The 25,755-nt window shown below is 39.7% G+C and overlaps 1 protein-coding gene across 1 annotated transcript in view; it reads left to right on the top strand.

Annotated features, from left to right (window-relative positions):
• tenm1 (teneurin transmembrane protein 1) overlaps positions 1–25,755 on the top strand; it is a 348,630-nt gene that overhangs the window by 164,343 nt on the left and 158,532 nt on the right. The window contains exon 6 of the mRNA XM_057850586.1: positions 14,244–14,414. Coding sequence (XP_057706569.1) covers positions 14,244–14,414 — 171 coding nt within the window. The remainder of the gene's footprint in view (positions 1–14,243; positions 14,415–25,755) is intronic.

The raw sequence follows: 25,755 nt of genomic DNA on the forward strand, positions 1-25,755 counted from the left end.
ACCAGGAGTAATGTGCAAGTTTTCTGACCTGCGCACGCAGTAGAGTCCGGCCCTCAATAACTCATAATTTTTCCACCTACACAGAATATTCATGTTTATCATATAATTTCATGAACAAAACTTATAATCATAATACTTTCCAATGAAAAACATATTTTTGTGAAAAATTTTTCTTTGTTTTTTGGGTTGGTAAAAATGAGAGCATAAACATTTGTACTTTAGTGTCGTAGTGTCCTTGAACTCAACCTCATCAAATACCTTAGACATGTTTGAAAATGAGGCGACACGGTGTCCAAGTGGTTAGCTTGTCCGCCTCGCAGTTCTGAGATCAAGGGTTAAATCCCGGGTTCCGGCCTTCCTGCATGGTGTTTGCACGTTCTCCTTGTGCCTGTGTGGGTTTTCTCCAGATACTCTGGTTTCCTCCCACAACCCCAAATCATGCACGGTTGGCTTATTGAACACTCTAAATTGTCCCTAGGTATGAATGCATGAATGGTTGTTTGTCTTCTTTTGCCCTGCAATTGGCTGGCAACCGATTCAGGGTGTTCACCTCCTACAGCCCATAGTTACCTGGGATAGGCTCCAGCACCCCTACGAACCTTGTGAGGATAAGCCGCTCGGGAGATGAATGAATGAATGTTCGAAAATGTAGGTTGTTCACTAAACATTACCCTACAAAGGTGACCTCAATGTTATTGTTTCATTACCTGAATGAATGAACAACATTACCCAGAAACATTTCAAGATTGTATTAGAGATGTCCCTATACAGTGTTTTTAACTTCCAATCCATTTTTTCCTAGATAATTTTTTCCGATATCAATCCAATCCGATTTTTCCGATGGTTGTCATTTATAGACAATTAAAAAGAATTCAACAAGTAAAAGGCGAATCAAGTTTTCTATATTCAAGACAGTGAGCCCTGATGGTACATCCTCAAGAAATGTTTACAAATTCAGAATGCTCTTTTACTATTTTTAGTACCTAAAAAGAAGTATTCCAACAAAGCGGACATGTTTGCCTTAATTTACAGCAGCCAAAAAGTGTGGTGGTGCTGTAAACACACATAGATACTGGATCGGATGCGATTTTGTGACCATATACTGTGACTATAGTCGTATCAGTCGGTTATATTCGGTGAGTATCGGAATCTGGACAACAATAGATTGTATGTCAAATATACCCAGAGGACTTGCCTGCATATGTAGTAATATTGTTGCCTATACTGTATAATGTGTTCAGTGTGTGGTGCTGATTGTTTTTGTCATGGATATTGAGGACTGCTAGAGGGAATTGTAACATGGCACCTGTCCCTGCTTTAGTTAATCTTGTATGTCTGTAACATGACTCATCTTTCAGTAGAGGGCCACATTTGTTCGACAGCAAGTGGGAGGTAAACAAAGAGTGTGGGTGGTGTGTATGACAAGAAATGTAGAACATAGTGTAGTGGGAAAACGTGACAATTGCTTCCACAACCAATAGTGAGTTAAGCAATTAAAGTATTGTTCCAAGACCACTACGGTGTATCAAAGCAAATTATCAAAGCTGCCATTGTCAAAATGCAAGCGCTACATGAATCACATTATAGGGATGTTAAAACCCTAGTCCTGTCTTTACATCTCATCATGCTTTTGTTCATTTTATCCTTAGGTATACTACTGTGCCTGACACGCTCATATAATACGCCGTAGCACAGAAGTGATTGTCGGCAGTCATACAAACATATGCAAAAACATTTCGACTTAACCAGTCATGACAGTAGTATTCTGAGCTTTCCAGTGGGCGGTTGGGAGTAGTAAGAAAAACATTTTATCATAACATGTCTGCCAGAATGAATCGACCCCCAAAATGCATGCAAACATGCACAGACCCCAGGCTCTCTGACAGAAATGTGTTTTATTGGCTCAGGAGTTCCCATCCCTCACTCCCCTTCACTCTCCTTCACACTTGTTTTGGCCGTTTGTCTCTCCCCTCTGTTTCTCCTCTCTTTCCCTCTTGTGTGTAACTTTTATCTCTGCCTGCATTCTTTCCCTTCACCATCACCCCACCGCCAGCAATCCTCTGAAGTCGTGGCTTTGCTCGAAGCTGACACAGCCACACCATTGAACTTGGATGAGCAATTGCTTTTATTGTTCATGCTAAACATTGCAATGAATGATTGATTCATTCATTCACTGATACTTGAATTAAGGTATTGATTATTTATTTTTACCTGGTTACATTAAGACTATTAGCCAGATTGACTAAAATAGCAAGTGCTGAATTGTACTTTTAACAAGAGGATTTACAACTGGTCGATTTAAAACTTTTTTATTTATTATTAATTTATTGTTGTTATTGTACTACTTGCCTCCCATCTTGGGATATGTATTCAGTGACAGTTTTTTTTATTATTTTTATTTTTTTTACATAACTGAACAGCCTATACCAAGCAAATAATGCACGTAAATTACACATTGAATCTTTGTTGTTCTGTTTTTAAATTTAGTTACTTTTTAAACATATCAAATTAGGACTAAACATTATATAGTTTGAATATCACCATTGCAATGTACGCATGCATAATAGTCCCATCGCAGGATGTATGATTGTATTTTATTTTATTTTTTTCATTAAATTTCTGTTTTTCTTCACAAAAGCAGCAATTGTGCAGGGACATGGCTTCCTGGATGCCTTTTATGTACACCAATCTTCACCAATCACAGATAAACACCCTCAGCCTGGATTAATCGGTATTACATGAATACTAGGGATGTCCTGATTGCATTTTTGCACCCGGGTCCAAGTCACCTGATTTTGAGAATCTGACGATACATCAGATACTAGGGAAATTTTTTTTTTTTTTTTTTTGCTTTGATGCTCATGCTGCTGAGAACACCTTCTCACTTTCACAACGAATGAGTTGCCACAGCACACTTCAGGCTTTATACCAAACTTAACTCATTTGCTCCCAGAAACCTATAAATATGTTCAATTTTTAAATGCTTCACGGTCCCAAAAAAAACGTATTTATACGTCTTTTGCGTTTTTTTAAAAAATTTTTTTACAAGAAGCATCTAGAGCTTCCGAGCTATCTGAAAAACAAAGAACAAAGCTCAAAACACATTTTAAAGCAATAATACTGGCCACTGGCAGGCAGTAGCGCATTTTGTAAGACCCGCAACCCGATTCAACAGCAGTGAACGGCCGGGCAGCACGGCGGCTTGATGCCAGGCGGCGCACGACCAAGCAAAAGTACCGAGAGGACGCCTGGGATGCCAGGCGCTGGACGACAGAGCAAAACGACTGGGACAACTAGTGCAGTGGGCTCGCCGAGCAAACCCCGCAAAAACTAAAAAAAAAATCCATCTTTTTGAGACAAACAACGATGGGGGGAAAGTTTACACGGCTTACACAGCGACAACGGCGTCATCTCAGCGACAACTGCGTCATCTCTCAGTAGTCATGTGTAAATAAATTGTTACTTTGCTATCAAAAGCTCTATTTGTCTGGTTGTTTGTGTTATTTTGTAAAAGGAAAACATAATTCAGATGTTTGGGACGTAACTGATGCAAAAAATAGCTGTTAAAGTCAAAGTTATGTTTGAAATGTATGAATTTACAAAAACCCAATTTTCTAATGCTGATTTCTAAAGAATGGAAAAAGATATGAACTAACTTTTTTCTTATGAAAGAAGAGAGTCTAATCTTTCTTTTGGTGGGTTCCATGTTTATACAGCAATAGAACATAATTTTCTGTGGGCCTTGCAAAATCAGTCAAAATCCAGTAAAATGGCTGGGAGCGAAGGGCCTTGCTCTGGTGAAAATGGCTGGGAGTGAATGAGTTAATGATGAATAACACATTTCTGCCTTTCATCGTGGAGCTACTGAGGCGTCTCTGGCCACATCAAAGCAACAAACCTGTCAATCATTGTTAACTTTAAGTACCAAACGCCAGCTGTACTAGTGACCAAGAAAAACAGTTTGGTTGCACTGCTTTTCAGGAGGGTGGATGAAAGGCTGTATGAGCGTGAAGCAGAAAAACGTAAATACGTTTTTTTTTTATTATAAACCCGATCCTTTTCACACGATTCCTCTGTAAAATGGCGCGATCAGCCCGATTACCGATCAATCGGATCGGCTTTTTAATGAATACAATGTGGTCATAGTGAGTCAAGCAAAGTCTAAATATTTCAATATATCACCAACACCCCCACAAAAATCATTACGTCAGTTTTTTTCAATATCGTTTAGCCCTTTATCAAATATCATGTTATATCAGGCTGTACTTGACTTTCCGTCCTTTAACATGTGCTGAACTTTTTGAATGTTGACAGGATATATTTGGGATATACAGTATTTCAGTTGTGCACGTTTCATACTTCTTACTGATTCACTTTATTATCACACACAACAAAGGGTCAGATGGAGGACAGCTATGTATTACATGATATCAAAGAGGAGGTGTATTTAAGGCAGTGGTTTTCAACCTTTTTTGACTCACGGCAAAAAATTGGAAAAAATCTCGCGGCACACCACAAACCAAAAATGTTCCAAAATTATTTTCTGTACAGTATGTTCAATTATAAAATAATTTCTCAGTATGTATACTTACTCTGTGTGAAACTTGAGCCTGTTTAGAGGAACACAAAGTCAATATCCTTATTCTTCAACAGCTCTCAGTCTTTGTTTTTATTTATTATTATTATTTTTTTTTATAGCAGTTAGGCTTGAAAAAGCTCAGAATTATCAGACAGGCGGACTTGAGCATTGTCTTTAACCACATCAGGGCCGAGCATCTTACAGACAATGGCTTTGTAGGCAGGTAGTATAAATGTCTCTGTCACAGTGTTGGACTATGACTTTAGCAACAAGGTAACTGGCTTTGAGGGCTTTCTCATTTTCCTTCGTAGTTTTTATATTACAAAAAAAAGTTGCCTGTTTCTCTGTGTTTTCGCGAAGGTGAACAAAATAGTCCATCGACTTGTTTTGAAGTGACGGGTGTTTCGTTTGGAGATGACGTTTAAACTTGCTTGGCACCATGGTGCTGTGCTGCTCGGATTTTTAGCAATTAGCCACCTTGCTGTTCTCAACAATGTGTTGTAATATAACACAGAGGGACGATTGATGGTCGTCACATATGGATAAAATAGAAAAGACACTTTTGAGTGTATCGACACATGACGAGTCTAACCAAATAATGTACAGTAGACGTGTTTGGGTCGCGGACAGCAAGGTCGTTGATGGCTAGAAATCCAAGCAGTTTTTGAACGCGACACGAGCAAACTTCACTCATCTGCACACGACCGAGAACTTTCTACCTACTCCTTCCTTCCTACTGCAACTCCGCCCGACAACGTAAAAAAATATTGTAATAGCCCCAAATGGGGAAATAGAAAGGAGAGGAGTCGGTGATGACTTTCCGACTTTATTGTGGCAACAATGGAACGCGGCACTACGGTTGAAAAACGCTGATTTAAGGTTCTGAAAAACCTTAAATTTTGTAGCATCTGTGTATTGTACTGCACTTTTGGAGTGTGATCACCAAGTAGCATTCATACTGAAAGCTATACAATGTTGAAAATGTCAACTCTACTGGAAAATGTAGTTAAACCAGGAGCTGCGGTTGCACTGCCAATTGGTGAGCACACTTTTAGTAAATAAGGCCCTATGTTGGAAATCATCCAATTTTTACATACCAACATGAATTAAACATGTAGTTGCAGTTGTTATTTAGACAACTACATTAGTTCCATACTGTACTTTAGGGACAACTGCATTAGCAGCACCCCTCCCTTTTTGAGTTGTAGGCTCACTTCAACCGTATTCTTCAAGTCAATCTCAGGGGGCGAGTGACAGTACAGAAACCCCTCAGTGCACTGCCGTCCTATTACCTGTGGCAGTCATCTCACTGTCATGCTGATCAATGATTCATGTGCAAAAGGACCTTGGCCTGTTAGCTTGCTGTGCTGCAGCTCTCAGCTCACTGGCTCCACAGTGCTGCTTCCTCCTCAGAAAATAATGACTGGACTTTCTCTGAGTATTTCTCCAACTGTTAGACCCTTTTGGTCAGAATGCTGAGAAGATGGACACTGAAGGAAAGATGGATAGACAGCCAGGGAAAAAAAGAATACAAAGGAAGGTTTCTGCAGAGCACATGCTGTTCACATAACTGGCGGCATGCTGTTTAAAGGAGGGTGTGGATGTGTGTGCGCAGTTTTTTTCTTAAATCTACAGACGGCATGCAATAAAGTACCATTAAAAATTATTTCGTTTTAAACACTTCATCATTTTTCCAGGAAGTACTGTTTGTGACACGTATAGTCTAGATCAGGGGTCCCCATCTGCCGGGCCGCATTTGCAACCGGGCCGCAAAGAAAAAATAATTTAATAACGACCGCATTCTGGCCGAATTAACCCTGTGCCCCTGCTTAACACATCAATATCTCTGTCTACTCTAGATATAATACTACGGGATAGATTACAATGTTGTCATAGAAGTCCATTGATTGGACTGCTAGCAGTACATCTTGTTTGTGTATATAATATATCTATGTGCGCTTGTCCTCGATAATAGCGTATTACTAGGCCGCGGCGCAATTTGTTCCCGGAAATAATTAGCCCCCACACGAGCGAAGATAACAGGAAAACAGACGTCTTTGGAAATATTTTTACGGCGAAAAGGATATTTTTACGGCGAAAAGAGCACCTGATGAGCCTACAACCTCGAAGACCCACGAACTGCGAAGGAGTGGATTCGCGACCCGTTTGCGAATAAACAGATCGCAAATGACGGCGACCTTATTAAACGTACATTTGAGACAACAACTCTACCGAGGTTCTGGATTAAAGTCATTCTGGAATATCCTGACATGGCGACAAGAGCGTTGAAAACTTTGCTACAATTTCTAACATCGTATCTTTGTGAAGCGGGCTTCTTAATTAATGTTTAACGACAAGGCGAAGTCGTTAATGGTGAGCGCGGTGTGCAGCTGTTGTGTGAAGCTTACATGGCAGGATGAATCTGAGGAGAACTTTTCTACAAGTCGTTCCATGATCAAACGTAAGTTAATATTCCTTTCTTTCAAGAAAGTTTGTAGTGTTTACTTTGGAATCGCTGCATTTGCGCATTTTGCAGCTATGTTTAACGTTACGCGCATGCGCAGAACCGCATCGTTGCAATTTTTGATGCGTTGCAAAATTTGCCAGAACACCGGTTCGTGAAAAAAAAGACCCAAATAACACCGGTCCGTGGTGCAAAAAAGGTTGGGGACCCCTGGTCTAGATGGCTGTGTCCACTACTTGAAAGGAAATAACTACCGTATTTTTCTGACTATAGGTCGCAGTTCTTTTCATAGGCTATGGGTGCGACTTATACTCAGGAGTGACTTATGTGTGAAATTATTAACACATTATGATATCATTTCACATGTTATTTTGGTGTTTTTGGAGTGACACTGATGGTTTGGTAAACTTATCAAGTTCTTTATGCTATAGTTATCTGAATAACTCTTGATAGCTATAGCCACGTTCGCATTCTGCCTTTGGCAATGTGTGTTCAATTGTATTATTGATTTTTTCATATAGAAAAGCATGCTTTGAGTTTGTGGCGCTTTCACGCCCAAATGGGCCGCACTCGTACTTGTTTACGCGAAGAAGAGCGCTCACACGCCAGACGAAGACTGACAGCTACGCAGCGTCTCTGAGCGAGTGGGCGAGAGAGAGAGAGAGAGAGAGAGAGAGAGAGAGAGAGAGAGAGAGAGAGAGAGAGCGAGAGAGACGGCTGCGAACCTACGTTCATTGTTTATGCTTGTAAAATACCTCTACAGAGGCAACGCCTGTGTGTATCATCTTTTCTGTTATGTGTTTTCCACCCGCGATCGGACACTTAGAGCCAGTTGTGTGGTTGTTTGAATGATATGCTAATGCTAGCGAATGGATGCTAACCGTTTGTGTCATTGCTGTAATAGCATCTAATTATCATTTATTTACGTTGATGCGAACCTGTTTTGTATCGAGGACGAAATTGATTCAGCAAATTATACGGACGTCCAGCATCGTCATTTGGGAGTTTAGCTTGCTGTATAGCCAGGACCGAGCCGTAGCGTCCTGGTGAGGACATTATATTCACATTTTGTTGTTCATGCACTGTACACTGTACACTTATTCAGCATGTTGTTATCTATTGTATTTTTATATTAAATTGCCTTTCAAGATGACATATCTGTTCTATGTATTGGATTTTATCAAGTAAATTTCCCCCAAAAATGTGACTTATACTCCGGTGCAACTTATATTTGTTTTTTTTTCTTTTCGTTGGGCATTTTATAGCTAGTGCAACTTATACTTAGGTGCAACTTGTAGTCCGAAAAATACGGTAGTTTTATATTCTTTTTCACTTTCCTATACAGCTGGTACAGTGAGGGGGATGGAAAATGGACAAAAATAAAAAAGGATCTTTTGTTTTAATCTTTTTTTTTTTTTTTTTTTTTTTTTTTGCACTAATCATATATGTATTCTTATATCTAGTTATTATTTAGTCGAGCGAAGCAGATGGTTGGTAACCATAAGCTCCCAAAACTAATTATTTGGGGAAAAAATGAAAAATTAGTGGTAAGATTTTGCTCTGTAGCCCAGCTAGAAGGTCTTATTGGGTATTAGAACTCTGTATTGTTTTACCTTTCTGCTATTCTTAAAATAACAACCTTCTTGGGACTAGTTTTTTTGCTACACTGTTGTAAATATAACAAGGTTATGAAATGACTTTACTCTTTTCCCAAAATTCTTCAAGAGTATTAAGATTAATCGAATATGCAAAGAACTGTTTGCAAACTGTATTTGCGTGAAACAGTTCATGAAATTGGGAATGGGAATGAGTGTAACTTACTTTGGTCTGGACATTTGTCTCGCATATTTTGACATTTTGAATCTATAAGCCAGTGACGTGTGGTGAGGTTCATGGTTGGTGAGGCATTGACTCCTTTAGTGTCAGATTTCCAAATATATAAACCAAAAACGGTAGCTTATTCAATTGGCTACTGGTTCTCATCAGCATTCTTCACAAAACACACACACACGGTACTTATTATCGATACGTAAAAGTAAGAAAATAACGTGCATTTGCCCCACACCCTCAATGTGTTGGTCGTCGCAATTCTATAATTCATGCAACATAAATGAGAGTAAAGAGTGGTGTACAAAGCCACAGAATTCAATTCTGACCTTTAGTGAAATATTCAGTTGTTTTTAAAACTTTTAATTCTGATACTTTAATCAATTTATTACAGATTGCTAAACAAAAAGTGTGATAAGAAAAACAAAGAATATTTTATTTAAGGCCAAAATTTAGTTTTTAAATATTCTATTGTATTTTTCTTGGTCTAAGCTCTTTTTTTTTTTTTTTTTTTTTTTTTTTAAATAAGATTGAAATGAAAACTGTTTGTGCTCTTGCGCCTGTCCTTCACCACAAAAACCGGCATTACTTTGGAAGGGCATAGGTTTGGTATCAACATTCGTAGGGACGATATAACAGCATAACCTGCATGTAGGTACACTTTTTGCTGGGGACGGGACATTAATTAGACCAAACAGATTGGATGCAGGGGGCAAAGGGCCACATTTCTCATGTATATGAACCTAATTAATTAATAGGCAAAATGATCAATGCAAAATAAATCCTTATCTTCTGATAATAACTTTTACATGCATTGGTTCAGATGATACACTGTTCGATTCAAATCTTTGTTTTCAAAAAATACTAAAGAAACATTTTGAAAACTTCCTGAATAAATGTCTGGTTTTTATTAGCAAACATAAACATAATGAAAATAATTCACTTAATAATGGTAGGGTCAATTCTATCCTTACAACATATGGAACTATTGAAAGATCTAAATTCTCTATATAACTGAACATTATATCATGCAAAAAAGGTAAGGTTGCTTAAAAGTTGGTGGGGACAATTTTAGCATCCTGAAAAGTTGGTAGTGTTATGTCCCTACCGTCCCTATGCAAACCTACGCCCTTTTTGTAAAAGTCCTCCTTATTTTCCTTTACTTTAAAAAAAAAAAATCTCTCCGCCTCAATGGAGAGGATTGCTTCAATTAGATCGTTCTGTGTTCTATTTGACAAGCCAGAAAACACAATGGATGTGTCCAAAAGTCTAGCTAACCTTTCATCTTTCTCAGCAAAACCATGTAATCGTTCTACATATATGCCACGTTTAGAAGAGCTTACACGCTCATCGTTACCACGAAATGTTAACTCCTGTTTAGCTAGGATGCAGGTTGCATTAATGAGGTCTTTCAAACTCCTTTCTTTACCTTAGCATTGAGGATGCTACCGTTGAGCTTCCGCTGTTCGTCAAAGCCAAATCGATCCTTGAGCTTCCAAAAGTTTTTAAAGCAATCAGGCTTTGAATGTGAGTGGTCGAGCTCTCATGTTTGCTGAGGCTTCGTCGTAGTTTTTTAATGTCACAATATCTCGTGTTAGTCCAGACATTGGCACAAGTTGAGAAGAAAAGGCAGGGAAAGCAGCAAAGGCGATTTTTCGAAGGACAGCCACATAGCCAGTCTTTTCGGGTGTACCAGTCCGTTTGAAAAGCGCGAGTTTTCTTCTGTCCCGTAGTTTGAAGCAAACGTTCTAGCTCCGGTGTTGTGTTAACCGCGTCCACATTTAACGGAAAGTCCAGTTTCAAGTACGCCCCCTTGCAGTGCGGCAGAGTACTATCTGCCGCAGCATGTGCCTTTTCACTGCGGTTTCATGTCTCATCAGCAAAACTAAATATGTCGGTAACAAACATTAAACTTTAAGGGATAAAGACATTAGCCAGAATGTGGAAAATCAGGTCAAATAAACGTATCTGGAAACATTATAACGGCGACATGCAGATGTACGGCAACCAGCACGCTCCAATTCCATGTATAAACCCAGTTTGTTATGGATTGCGTAATCAGAGGTGAGGCTTTACTCGTTGCTGCCGCACCTCTCGTTTCATTTCTTTATTTAAACAGGAAATAGGCAAATTCAGCAATTTTGACGATAAAAAATGTTTGAAATGAGTCATACATAAAGAGCAATGGACAAATATTCATATAAATTTGATGCTATAATTATTTTTTTGTCATGATGACAGGTGAGGCTCTGCCTCACCTGCCTCCCCTGACCGCACGTCACTGCTATAAGCTGACACAGAAACACAGATCGGAAATTAGTTCATAATGCGAGGGAATATCATTTTGGTGCTTGAATTTACTAGACCGCACAGTCTGCACAAACACTCCACACCACTGTCCTCTCCTCATCATAAATCCTTATCACAGCCCCGTGACTCAAGATGCTAAGTGTTGTAAGCTAAAGGTCAACAACTGTAAAGCAAACTGTGAGTGAGACAAAAAAGAGAGGCTGATGAGCAGGAAGGGCAAGTGTTCCAAAATGAGATTTTGAAGGATGTTGTGATGAAGAAGAGGGGGCAGTAGAGTTTTTCAGGACTGTTGCCACTGAGTTATCACCACAGTGTCATCAGATTAAAAAGGATGTGGGTGCAGTGAGGAACAAGAATAACATACAGATTAGCGAAAAATATTGAGAGAATGTAGTGTATAAGGTAATTGGTCATCTACCGTGTACCAAATGTGTTTTTCTCAGAGTAGAAAACATTAATTTCAACAATGATTGAAAGCAATTAGTTCATTTAAATTTTTGCGTGCTCATTGCACGTGTGTATACCGTACTTTGACTCATTGTGACATACTATGTGCAAATGCTCAATATCATTTTAGTCTCCTTCAAACGGACAGTTTATGGAAAACGCTATATAGATAGGAGGATTTTAAGTTAACAAAATATGTTGATGGGCTCAGCAATATATCAGGATACAGCATTTTTCGCATCAACACGCAGTTTCAATTAAAAAACAAAAACATGTTATTCAAATGTGAGGCTGTGAATTCGAAGTAGTTTTGTGTGAGGGTACATCCAAGCATATGTAAAACAGGAGATGCATATATACAGTGCCCGCCATAATTATTGGCACCCCTGAAAAAGATGTTTTTTAACTTCTAATACTGTATATATACTGTATATATACTGTATATATATATATATATATATATATATATATATATATATATATTTTTTTTTTTTTTTAATTCAAATATGGGACCTTAATGGGAAAAAAGACAACAATCCAACCTTCAATACAAGTGCATTCATTCCGTGGGGAAAAAATCCCACATAAAGAAAACATTTGACATCAAATAATGTGTGTCACAATTATTAGCGCCCCTGTTGTCAATACTTTGTACAACCCCCTTTTGCCAACAAAGCAAGGTCTGGGGACTGAGATGGCCATGGGAGGAGCTTGATTTTGTGTCTAGTGAACCATTTCTGTGTAGATTTGGCCATATGTTTAGGGTCATTGTCTTGCTGAAAGACCCAGTGACGACCCATCTTCAGCTTTTGGGCAGAGGGCAACAGATTTTGATTTAAAATGTCCTGGTACTTCAAAGCATTCATGATGCCGTGCACCCTAACAAGGTTCCCAGGGCCTTTGGAAGCGAAACAGCCTCACAGCATCACTGACCCACCCCCATACTTCACAGTGGGTATGAGGTGCTTTTCAGCATGCACATCTTTCGTGGCATGCCAGACCCACTTAGAGTGTTTGTTGCCAAAAAGCTCAATCTTGGTCTCACACAAAAATACACACGGTCCCAGGCTTCAACTGGGACCGTGTGCTTTGGTCAGATGAGGCCAAGATTGAGCTTTTTTTGGTTCTCTCACACAAAAATACACACGGTCCCAGGCTTCAACTGGGACCGCGTGCTTTGGTCAGATGAGACCAATATTGAGCTTTTTGGCAACAAACACTAAGTGGGTCTGGCGTCTTTCAGCAAGACAATGACCCTAAACATATGGCCAAATCTACACAGAAATGGTTCACCAGACACAAAATTAAGCTCCTCCCATGACCATCTCAGTCCCCAGACCTTGTTTTGTTGGCAAAAGGGGGTTGTACAAAGTCTTAACACCAGGGGTGCAAATAATTGTGACACACATTATTTGATGTCAAATAATTTTTTCTTTATGCGGGATTTTTTTCCCCACTGAATGAATGCACTTGCATTGAAGGTTGGGTTTTTGTCTTTTTTCCATTAAGGTCCCATATTATTTGAATTTTTAAAAATTATTAGAAGCTAAAAAACACATCTTTTTCAGGGGTGCCAATAATTATGGAGGGCATTGTATTTTAGCATAAGCATAATCAATTGTATTGGTCATTATGTCTAATTTGGTCTCACGGAGAAGCCATTTTGTGTGAGGGCTAGCAAGAGTGTCAAGTGCCACCAATCACCAGAAGGAAGGCAGACAGCGAAGATGTTTGAAGTCTTCAGAAGTTCTTTCCCTTGATCTGCAATGTTTGCAGACAGCCTCTGACTGCCACCGTTGCATAGTTACTTTGTGGTTCGACTTTTTGCTTTTGTTTGATGTTCCGAAGGTGTCACAGAAGAAAACTTGGCAGTGATTTATTTCATTTACTTTCTTCTTTGCTTCACTGAAGCAGTGGTATCTTTCAACAGTTTTTTTTTTAAAATATATATATATATATAAATGAAAGCAATGCAGGACTACAGTTTTGCATACATGGAACATTAAGATTTGTTTGAGCAGGGTGAATATTTTATGGAACATTTTATTGACAGTCTTGCAAGACAATTAATTTCCTTAATGGGCATGTGTTGGTTGTTTCTATTTAACGGGGTGTTGAATTGCTTTCCCAGTAAATATTTTGATGAGCAGGAGAGGGAAGTCCAGTATCCTCCCGTAGCCTTTGTTGTTTAAAAGGCCCATATGGATTGTGAATCGGCAGCGGCTTTCAAAGCGTCATTAGTCATGCACAAAAGACTGTGTTAGCACTTTAATATCAGCCTTGGGCTCAAGTTCTGAAGATCTCCCATAATTGCCCACCTCTGCCACAATATATGTGAAAGTGTGCGAAATGTGTGTGTGTTCGTGTACAGGTGCATCTGGGTGTGTGTGTGTGCATTTGTTTTTTTTTGTTTTTTGTGTCTTGTTTTCTGCTAATTGTGTGCTGCCTTGATGGACACTAATAAGCACATCAAATGAATGATAGGCCAGATATGGACATAAAAGGAGAGTCAGTCATGCGCATATGCACATGCTGAATTTTAATATTTTCTTTTTTCTCTCTCTCTCTTTGCCACATATTCTGTGTGTGTGCGCGCATCTGCGTGTTTGTGTGCAGCGGTCCACCTGTTAGGTCTGACCTGGCATCTGCGGCACGGCAAGAGCCAGCTGTATGAAAATGGTGTGAGCTCTGCAGACCATCAACTGGAGGATCGCAAAACTCGACCTACCAGCTCTCCTCACCTACTAGACACACTCAACCCTGAGAACACGCATGCCAATGACAGAGGTGAGCACAAAAAAACCCCTAGATATGAAGGTCGTGTCAAACATTCAGCAATTGACAGTTCAAGACAGTTGTAGCTTTGAAGCAAAATCCACAGACGTACTGGTGAGGCTCAGAATAGAGCTACTGTTGAGAAGCCAACTGAGATGGCCAAAGCATCTTGTTAGGATACTACCTTGTCTCTCTGGTGAGGTGTTTGTGACATGCCCATTCGAAAGGTGGCTCCAGGACGTGCTCAAGACATGTCGCTCACCGTTTTCTCCTCTTGCAGTATATTCATTGGCTTCACGATATTTATGCTTGTCTCAACATGTGTAACTATCATCTTCATATCTCACATAGCACATAGAACAGGCTTAAACTGACTGTTCAAAAGTATGAATGTTAGTCAGACTATTTTTATTTGAACATTGGCCTGCATAAACAATTCGCCCCATGTGTAACGCATGTTCCAATCAGAGATCTCACTCCAGACTGATTAGCAATTTAAAAGAAAGCAACGATAATTGGGGAATCATGTTCCCTCCTAGCCGCTACGTGACTGGAATTGACTCTCACCACTCACTTCTCAACTAGCCAGAGGAATTACTAACACCAATTTAACCCCGTGATACGGTACATTAATTGTGAGTGTTGCAGGTCATGATGTCAAACAGGACACGACAACCTTCATGGTTGGCTGATGGATATCGCATAGTTGTCGTGGATTATGTTCAGCACTTAGAGAGAAAAGGTTTCAGCTAAACTGCAACCTACTGCATTTTAGGCAACTGGGGACATACCTAAAGCAACTGTTCTTAATGAATCCCCACATTCGCAGGATTAACACTCAGATCGGGAGTTAAATCCTAGAAAATAGAGCACACGGGTTACGTCTTACTGTTGCATCACAATCTTTTATTTCAACGTATATTGATTTAGGTGCTTGATGAAATCTGGGACATAAAATGGGCATAGATAAAAAGTGGGGTTGAGATTAATGTACTACCCTCAGAGGTATTTCCTCCACGAAGGATGGCCAGGGAGATTAGAGATTGGTCTGTAATCCACTGTGTCAGATTATCACGCTCATCCTGCTGTACCCATCACCTCTCACACCCAGAAACCACACAATCCCCCAGATTACACCACAAGGGCTGGTGAGTTAGACGTTGCAGGGAACCAAAAGAATAAATACATGGCACTAGAGAAAGAGAGGGTGGAGTGCGGGTGGGGGGCTCTTAGAGGTAGCGAGAGAGATAGAAGGGAGGTCGTAAGAAGACATGAATGATTGATGGGTAGCAATTTGTTTGAAGAGGGAACGTGCATTTTCATAAAAGTGATGGAGCTGAATAATTACCCACATTGAAATATTTGAATAATATAGTAGATAGACCGATAGATAGACAGACAGACAGATGGTGCCTTCTCATTCACAATTCTGCAAACGGCCTCCTTAAATATGAGCGTTTTGTGGCAAAGTGGCAAGTGCGTCCAATAGCAGAGGTGCTAGTGCAGTGATATCATGTTGTTGGACGGATACACACAAGTCACGGCCGAGGAAACCTTGATAAATGAGCTGTCTTCAAAATTTCCCGAGCTTTGGGAGAGTCGAAAAATGCCTCTCACACCTCCAAATGCTAAGCTAAATGGTATCTCGATGCGCGTTTGTGTGGAATTGTAGTTTACAAAAAAAAAAAAAAAATCAGGTTCTCGCTAAAACTAGTAAAGCTTTATACATGCCATCTCTCCTACTCCTTAAAATAAATTAAATTGCTGTTTTCTTGTGCAACAATTTTAAATTAATGCATTGGTGCTTGGGACTATAGTAAATAAAGTAGGCATGATGGAGGCCCCACTCTCCTGGCCATGTCTAAATACCCAGGGGAAAAACCTTGTTGTATGAAAAGGGCGGAGTGTGCGCGGAAAGTATTTTTTTACACAAAAGATAACTTTCAATTTATATCAAAAGCATGCTTTTGTGCACATTTGACACACTTATGCGCTTCAGACACGTTTTACGGACACATTATGTAATTCATTACGTGCATGGAATTGTGGCATAAATCTAACACTGTACATGGGCATTGGTAATGCGTATGGTATAGTGACTTTTGCCCTCACACAGAGTTCTTTAATAACACCAAGCTTCGTATTTTACAATTACACAAACTAAAATATTCACTCAATTTCGACCCTCGTGAGGAAAAGCGGCATGGAAAATGAATGAATGAATGAATGATATCCCCCCTTTAGCGGGATGCCGTGCGTAGTTTCACACATACAGTATGTGCAGAGAAGCGTATTTCAGTGAGGATGCAAGCTTTCATTAATACTTTCTTGCTCCAAAATGCTTATTCCTTATTTCTTTTTAAATTTAACATTCCCTTACTTGACACCAACACACTCAGACAGTGCGTCAAGGCTGGGAGGAAAAATAAGGTCGACCGAGAGCAAGGCGAGTAGGCAGAGTCCTAGTGGCGAGCAAGCCCAGCGAAGTGGCTCCCAGGCAGTTAAACGGCGACAAGCAAAGGGCGTGTGGATGTTGCAGGAAAAGAAAAAGTGACAAAAAGCGGAACTGGTCGTGCAATAAATGTATTGTACTAATACACAGCAAATATGCACGTATGCTTAATACTGCTTTATTTGTGTATTGGAAACCTGATTCGACTACTCGGGCTCTTAGGGGTGATGATGTGACACGTGAAAACCATCAAATTCGTGACACAACCGAAAGCGAGCTTTAAAACGAGTGCGTAGCCGTGATAAAGCAAACGTTTTATTTATATTCCTTTGTTTAATAATTGGTCGTTTTGGTCAGGGTGTTAAGAAATATTATTTGCCAACCTTTCCAAAGATTTTCAAGCACTATAAGCAAAATTCAAGCATTTTTCAAACCTTGAAAACAAAACATTAATATGCACGGATTTTCAAGAGTTTCAAGCACCTGTACGAACCCTGTAGATCAGGGGTCCCCAACCTTTTTTGCACCACGGACCGGTGTGATTTGGCCCTTTTTTTTCACTAACCGGTGTTTTGTCAAATTTTGCACCCTTATAAAATTTTGCTCCCAAATTTGTGGTGGTGAAGAAAGCCCACTTTTATATTCAGTTGGACTCTAAATGTTATCCAATGGTGCTAAAAAGACAATTTACATCATAAACATACATGTGCAACACGAAAATGGCATAAATTAATGCTTAACGACACAGAGAAGTCGTTAAGTGAGAGAGCTGCGTGCAGTTGTTGTGTTCAGCTAACATGGCAAACGTAAGTTAATATTCCTTTCTTTAAAGAAAGTTTGTAGTGTGTACTTTGAAATCGCTGCATACGCGGTCATTTTTAACGTTACGCGCATGCCAAATTTGTCAGAAAACCGGCAATGTGCAGCAGAAAATTACAGCAAATATAGAATAACATTTGTTTTCAGCCCCGTCGTGTTAAGTGCAGGGAAAATACAACTCACCTGCTGAATCAGTGGGAGGCCTGACCTTGTTTCGTTGAGACGAGATGGACCCGAGATGGGAGAGTGAGAGAAGCCCGCTTCACAAAGATATGATGTTGGAAATTGTAGCACAGTATTTAGTGCTCTCCTAGCGATGTCAGGATATTCCGAAATGACATTAATCCAGAACCGCGGTAGAGTTGTTGTCTCAAATGTATGTTTAAGGTCGCCATGATTTGCGATCTCTACAAGCTGATATTCCTGTTGCACAGACATGCTCGAATCACTTGGTTTATTCACATACGGGTCACGAATCCACTCCTTCGGAGTTCGTGGGTCTTTAGTGGTTGGGAAGTAGCATAGATTTTGTTTTCTTCGAGGCTGTAGGCTCATCTTCTGGCTCGTCATGTTCCCTTTTCCCCATAAAAAATCTGTCCAAAGACGTCTGTTTTTCAGTCATTCTAGTGTGGGGGCTAATTATTTCCGGGAACAAATGTGATGGGCGACGACCTACATCATACGTTATTATCGAGGCCAAGCGCACATAGACATGCAAAACAAGATGTACTGCTAACAGTCCAATCAATTCATTTCTATGACGGCCTCCTATCCTGCAGTTGTATATCTAGAGTAGACAGGGATGTTGGTGTGTTCAGCGGCACAGGCCAAAGTCAATTGGCCAGAATGCAGTTGTTAATAAATTATTTAATATTTCTCCTCGGCCCGGTACCAAATGCGCCATGGACCAGTACCGGTCCGCGGCCCGGTATTTGGGGACCCCTGCTGTAGATAGTTACTTTGTAGTATCAATTAATAAATCAAAAGATATATTTTCATTTTTACCAACCTACTATTAGAGGCTTTCATCTTTTGATTGCAAAAATAGATTTTAATGTGCTGGCTTCACATGAACTTTGAAGGCACCATGATCAGGAGAAGCCTATTAAATTGCTAACTTTTTATTCAGCAAGATATTGTAATAGGCATGTTGGTTCATAAATTACATATATAAACACTACAGAGCATATCATCAGGAGCCCTACAGTCCTTTACAAGAAAAAGTATTTCTAATTAGCACAGCAGTAATTGCCACTCACCCCATGATAATCAAACGCTGTCTGCTAAGTGTGCGTGAGAGCACATGCTTTAATATTTCTTTATCTCCCTGACATACCGCATACACGCATAGAGACGTATTCCGATGGCCTCAGTATGTCTTACTCAACATGTTCTGAAAAATATTTTTTTTACCTTAATGAAGTACATTGGAATTTCAGTATACCATTTGATTCACAAGAAATCATCAGATAAATGTATTCTACAAAACGATGTGACGTGACATTCACTGGGAGCATATATCCTCGTTATTAAGTGAAGCTTGTGGAGCTTGAGCAATGGTACTTGAGCCAATTCCATGGTAGCATTTTTAGCTGAAATGAGAGTCAATGCCAAATCCTTCTTTCCACTCTTACTTGTGGTTGGAAATGGAGTGTAGACTGCTAGAATGTGACAGAGGGCTCTCAAAGAGCACATCGATATTCGGTGCGCAGAAAAAAATAACGGGAAGCGAGAGCGGTTTATCAGAAAACGTCCCTATCGTCTATGTGTATAGGGAAATGTGTGTGCGTGTGGGTGTGTGCATGGAAAAAGAGAGGGATTGAAAGGGAGAACAGAGAAAGAGAAGAGAGAGGGTAAATGCTGATGGACTGGTCCATGTTACACTGGTCTCATTGATTTTCTCACGCTGGGATACATTCTCGTGTGATGTGAGTGGAGTCCCCCCCCCCACCCCACACCAAACACCTCGGCTCACACGCACCCACGCACACACACCTACAACCACACACGAGCATTTACGCACAAGAATAATTGTGTGAATCCAAGATCTCAATTTGAGAAAGACAAGCGACATGTCAGTATGTTATTCTGCATATTGCCAAGTTTTTGCCAAATGCCAAAAGCAGGCAAAGTTAATTTGTTTATGAATACAGACTGTGTTTCATAGCAAGTGCTCAACAGCTTTGTGACATAAATACTCTGTTGATTGATATGTCAATATCCTTTGAATATACAGTTTGAAATCACACGACCATCATTGACATAATAACACTGGACTTTTACTTTTGTAGTCTGATGATTACCGTACATTGGTCTAATATTAGTTGATTTAAATTTGTACAAATTAGATTACCCTCATCTTCATAAGAAACATTTGACAGATTGTCTCACTGACATGGCTATTTATAGTTGTTTATTGTAAAGAGAACAAAATGCCATCTGCTTATCTACTTGCTTCCGTCTAAAATATTACAGTACGCCTAAATACATTTGGAGAGGAAAAATCAAGTTGAATAAATAATTTTGCAATGCTTTAACAATTTTCAATTTGGCATCTGAGAGCTATTGCTCATTGAAAAAATGATCCAAACATTTAAATGTCAAGATGCAGAATTATTTAGACTGGATGGATGCAGTGTAGCGTGGATTTATTTATTCATTCTTACACAGTATAGCTGTAACTACAGTGCCTTGCAAAAGTATTCGGCCTCCTTGAATCTTGCAACCTTTCGCCACATTTCAGGCTTCAAACATAAAGATATGAAATTTAATTTTTTTGTCAAGAATCAACAACAAGTGGGACACAATCGTGAAGTGGAACAACATTTATTGGATAATTTAAACTTTTTTAACAAATAAAAAACTGAAAAGTGGGGCGTGCAATATTATTCGGCCCCTTTACTTTCAGTGCAGCAAACTCACTCCAGAAGTTCAGTGAGGATCTCTGAATGATCCAATGTTGTCCTAAATGACCGATGATGATAAATAGAATCCACCTGTGTGTAATCAAGTCTCCGTATAAATGCACCTGCTCTGTGATAGTCTCAGGGTTCTGTTTAAAGTGCAGAGAGCATTATGAAAACCAAGGAACACACCAGGCAGGTCCGAGATACTGTTGTGGAGAAGTTTAAAGCCGGATTTGGATACAAAAAGATTTCCCAAGCTTTAAACATCTCAAGGAGCACTGTGCAAGCCATCATATTGAAATGGAAGGAGCATCAGACCACTGCAGATCTACCAAGACCCGGCCGTCCTTCCAAACTTTCTTCTCAAACAAGGAGAAAACTGATCAGAGATGCAGCCAAGAGGCCCATGATCACTCTGGATGAACTGCAGAGATCTACAGCTGAGGTGGGAGAGTCTGTCCATAGGACAACAATCAGTCGTACACTGCACAAATCTGGCCTTTATGGAAGAGTGGCAAGAAGAAAGCCATTTCTCAAAGATATCCATAAAAAGTCTCGTTTAAAGTTTGCCACAAGCCACCTAGGAGACACACCAAACATGTGGAAGAAGGTGCTCTGGTCAGATGAAACCAAAATTGAACTTTTTGGCCACGATGCAAAACGATATGTTTGGCGTAAAAACAACACAGCTCATCACCCTGAACACACCATCCCCACTGTAAAACATGGTGGTGGCAGCATCATGGTTTGGGCCTGCTTTTCTTCAGCAGGGACAGGGAAGATGGTTAAAATTGACGGGAAGATGGATGCAGCCAAATACAGGAACATTCTGGAAGAAAACCTGTTGGTATCTGCACAAGACCTGAGACTGGGACGGAGATTTATCTTCCAACAGGACAATGATCCAAAACATAAAGCCAAATCTACAATGGAATGGTTCAAAAATAAACGTATCCAGGTGTTAGAATGGCCAAGTCAAAGTCCAGACCTGAATCCAATCGAGAATCTGTGGAAAGAGCTGAAGACTGCTGTTCACAAACACTCTCCATCCAACCTCACTGAGCTCGACTTGTTTTGCAAGGAAGAATGGGCAAGAATGTCAGTCTCTCGATGTGCAAAACTGATAGAAACATACGCCAAGCGACTTGCAGCTGTAATTGGAGCAAAAGGTGGCGCTACAAAGTATTAACGGAAGGGGGCCGAATAATATTGCACGCCCCACTTTTCAGTTTTTTATTTGTTAAAAAAGTTTAAATTATCCAATAAATGTTGTTCCACTTCACGATTGTGTCCCACTTGTTGTTGATTCTTGACAAAAAAAATTAAATTCTTATCTTTATGTTTGAAGCCTGAAATGTGGCGAAAGGTTGCAAGATTCAAGGGGGCCGAATACTTTTGCAAGGCACTGTACATGGGCAGGAATCTCAGTGTGGGGATTGTAATATGTACAGTAGATTACCAGTTCAGTTCAGAACTTGCAGACCCATTTTCAGAACGAGGCAGCAGAAATTGGTCCGCTGTTATGGCCTCCGAATGTGATGTTAACCATGCTCAAAAAATGAAGCACCATAATAAATTGTATTTTATTAGGTATTTCATAGATGAGCAATTTTTTTTTTACATCAGAAAATTTGGAATTTTATGTGAGTACGGCCATTTCTGTAACTGCATTAATATAGGTGATTATTAGTTGCCATTTTTTGGGCCATGAAAACGTTACAATATAATGAGAGATAGCAACATACGTAAAGATACACACGCTATACTGTTTGAATTATTTTCTTCATTTTATTTTAACTTTCTGTATGTGACTCCCCCAATTTTTTGATGATACTTTTATCATTTACTTTGCAGGAAGGTTTTACACTACCCCTCATATCCGTACACACATATAATTGTAAGTTTTTAAGGTTAAGAAGATGACAATTTTTCAAATTATATTTAACTTTGATTTGAATAAAAATGATTTGAAAACATATTGATCATCCATCATGAAACATAAGAAGCCCTGATTCAAAGTGTCCTGTTGTTTTCAAGCTCTTATTATTTGTGTATTTTTTTTCTTTATTAAAATGAACCTTGGTTTGCCAAGCAAGGTCCAATAATGTTTAATTCATGTTATGTTGAACAGAAAAAGAAAAAAATTTAAATATATCTTCTGGAATTATGTATTTTACCAAATGTCATAGACGGGAAAAACATTGGCATTAAAAATTTTATTTTGTTACAGTGAAAATCTTACAGATTCTTGGTATAAATATTTTTGTAATCAAGCAGACCTGTCAGTCACAGACATAGCCTGAGGATTTGATGGTGGACAGCGGGTTAGGGAGTAATGGAGGGCCTGAAGGCCAAGAGCATTATCTTCCACTGACTCTGACTGACACTCATTAGACTGCAGAGTAGAGACAGGCGGCTGAAAGCTTATTAAGCCACCTGCTCAAAAAGACCCTAATGGAATCCAAGTAATTATAGAGACCTTAGCCATTGTGATATTTTTATTCGTCCTGCAGCAATGTTGCTTGTATTTGGAGCACTCTTAATGTTGGTGCACCAAAGTGTGTGAGATTGACATCAAGGGCTCTAATATGGACTAACACACACTGTTCCAATCCCTTTAGACTTATCCCGTTACCCAAGACATCTGCTGCACTGTTACCCTGTGCTTCATTATTCACTACAATCTCAGTCATTAGGCCACACATACACACAACAATGGCGAGGGATGAATTTTGGTTCATTCATAGTAAATGCTTTTAGTGACACAGTTCAGACGGTGGCGCAGTGCTCCCAAATGGCACAATTCAGATATGGGTTATGGCAGTGTAAAGAAAGACAGAGTGAATAAAAAGCATGGAATTAGTAAAACTGAATCAGGGCTTTTCCAAATGTGGCCAGCAAAATGTTGATGATGATGTTGAATGAATCGACAATCTGCCAATGAAATTGCATTGTAAATGCACACATTGTTTAATTGGCCAAAGCAGAGTCATTATGCTATTGTTTTTATGTGCAGACATACGCATGAAACATCTTTTTTATTCACATTAAATTCTAGTTAATTTTTCCCATTGGTGTAGTTCACGGGTGTCAAACCGATTCCAGAAAGGGCCTAGTGGGTGCTGGATTTTGTTCCAATCAATAACGCGCAGAGAGTTTAACCAATGAACTTCATGCTGAAACAAGCAGTACCTGACAAAGTTTATCTGATTACACATGTAAAAGATCTAATTGGTGAAAAGGTGTCCTCTTCATTGGTTGGAAAGCAAACCTGCACCCACTAGGCCCTTTCTGGAATCGGTTTGACACCTGTGGTGTAGTTCGTTGGAGCAAGTGATAGCATAACACAATTAACAGACATACTCTGGTGCGGCACAAACAAACTAGTCGATTACCTTCTGCAAGAGACAGTCTTGTTACGGTTCGAAACACATTTCCGTGGTTTACGTGTGATGCAAAAGCAATTTAAACTCAGCCCATTATACAGTGGGGCAAATAAGTATTTAGTCAACCTCTAATTGTGCAAGTTCTCCCACTTCAAAATATTAGAGAGGCCTGTAATTGTCAACATGGGTAAACCTCAACCATGAGAGACAGAATGTGGGGTAAAAAAACAGAAAATCACATTGTTTGATTTTTAAAGAATGTATTTGCAAATCATGGTGGAAAATACGTATTTGGTCAATACCAAAAATTCTTCTCAATACTTTGTTATGTACCCTTTGTTGGCAATAACGGAGGCCAAACGTTCTCTGTAACTCTTCACAAGCTTTTCACACACTGTTGCTGGTATTTTGGCCCATTCCTCCATGTAGATCTCCTCTAGAGCAGTGATGTTTTAGGGCTGTCGTTGGGCAACACGGACTTTCAACTCGCGCCACAGATTTTCTATGGGGTTGAGATCTGGAGACTGGCTAGGCCACTCCAGGACCTTGAAATGCTTCTTACGAAGCCACTCCTTTGTTGCCCTGGCTGTGTGTTTGGGATCATTGTCATGCTGAAAGACCCAGCCACGTCTCATCTTCAACGCCCTTGCTGATAGAAGGAGATTTTCACTCAACATCTCTCCATACATAGCCCCATTCATTCTTTCCTTTACACAGATCAGTCGTCCTGGTCCCTTTGCAGGAAAACAGCCCCAAAACATGATGTTTCCACCTCCATGCTTCACAGTGGTCATGATGTTCTTCGGATGCAATTCAGTATTCTTTCTCCTCCAACCACGGGAACCTGTGTTTCTACCAAAAAGTTCTCTTTTGGTTTCATCTGACCATAACACATTCTCCCAGTCCTCTTCTGGATCATCCAAATGCTCTCTAGCGAACCGCAGACGGGCCTGGACGTGTACTGGCTTCAGCAGGGGGACACGTCTGGCAGTGCAAGATTTGAGTCCCTGGTGGCGCATTGTGTTACTGATAGTAGCCTTTGTTACTGTTGTCTCAGCTCTCTGTAGGTCATTCACTAAATTCATAAATGGCAATAATCTGCTGAACTTTTGGTTTGGAACTTTTTTGGTGTATGGTATGTAAAAATAAAAATAATAATAATAATACATTTTTTAAAAAAAAGTGTGGGTGGGGGTTTACTCAGTTGACTACAGCTACACACCTTTAATAGCGTCTTTAAAAATATTCCACTTCTTGTAAAAGTGCTGCTGTTGTGAAGTGAGTTGAGTTCACTGCCACCATACAGTGTCGGCACCTCAAGTTTGAACTTACAAGTCAAAGCAAAGAAGTTTACAAATGATGGCTCATATCTTGAAAACCGTTTGAATTTCAAGGACCACCGTAAATGTAGTTCAATGTCAGACACCCAACAGATGATAAAATATTATCTTTCTGCTCTTGTAACATGAGTGGTTGAGGATTACCAAGACAGCAAGCCATAACCTAACGCGCACAGTCTGACATGCTACCAAGACTTACTTGTGAGAGGCAGTAGGGAACCAATCAGCATTTAACCTTTATGGAAATGCAAAAAAAGAATAGGGGAAAAAAAACCAGGAGCTGTACTACAGGCTGAGAGACAGCTTCTTTCTCAGGGCCATTAGTACCTTAAACACAAAAGAACTATAACTCCTAAGAAACACTTTTTAAGTTGGTTAATCCCTGAACCTGCTCATTACTTGGACCACTTTTCTATTTATAGAATGTTTCTATTTTTTTTAATTCATATT

Source organism: Corythoichthys intestinalis, chromosome 11, assembly GCF_030265065.1.
Source record: "Corythoichthys intestinalis isolate RoL2023-P3 chromosome 11, ASM3026506v1, whole genome shotgun sequence".
Classification (NCBI taxonomy): Eukaryota; Metazoa; Chordata; class Actinopteri; order Syngnathiformes; family Syngnathidae; genus Corythoichthys; species Corythoichthys intestinalis.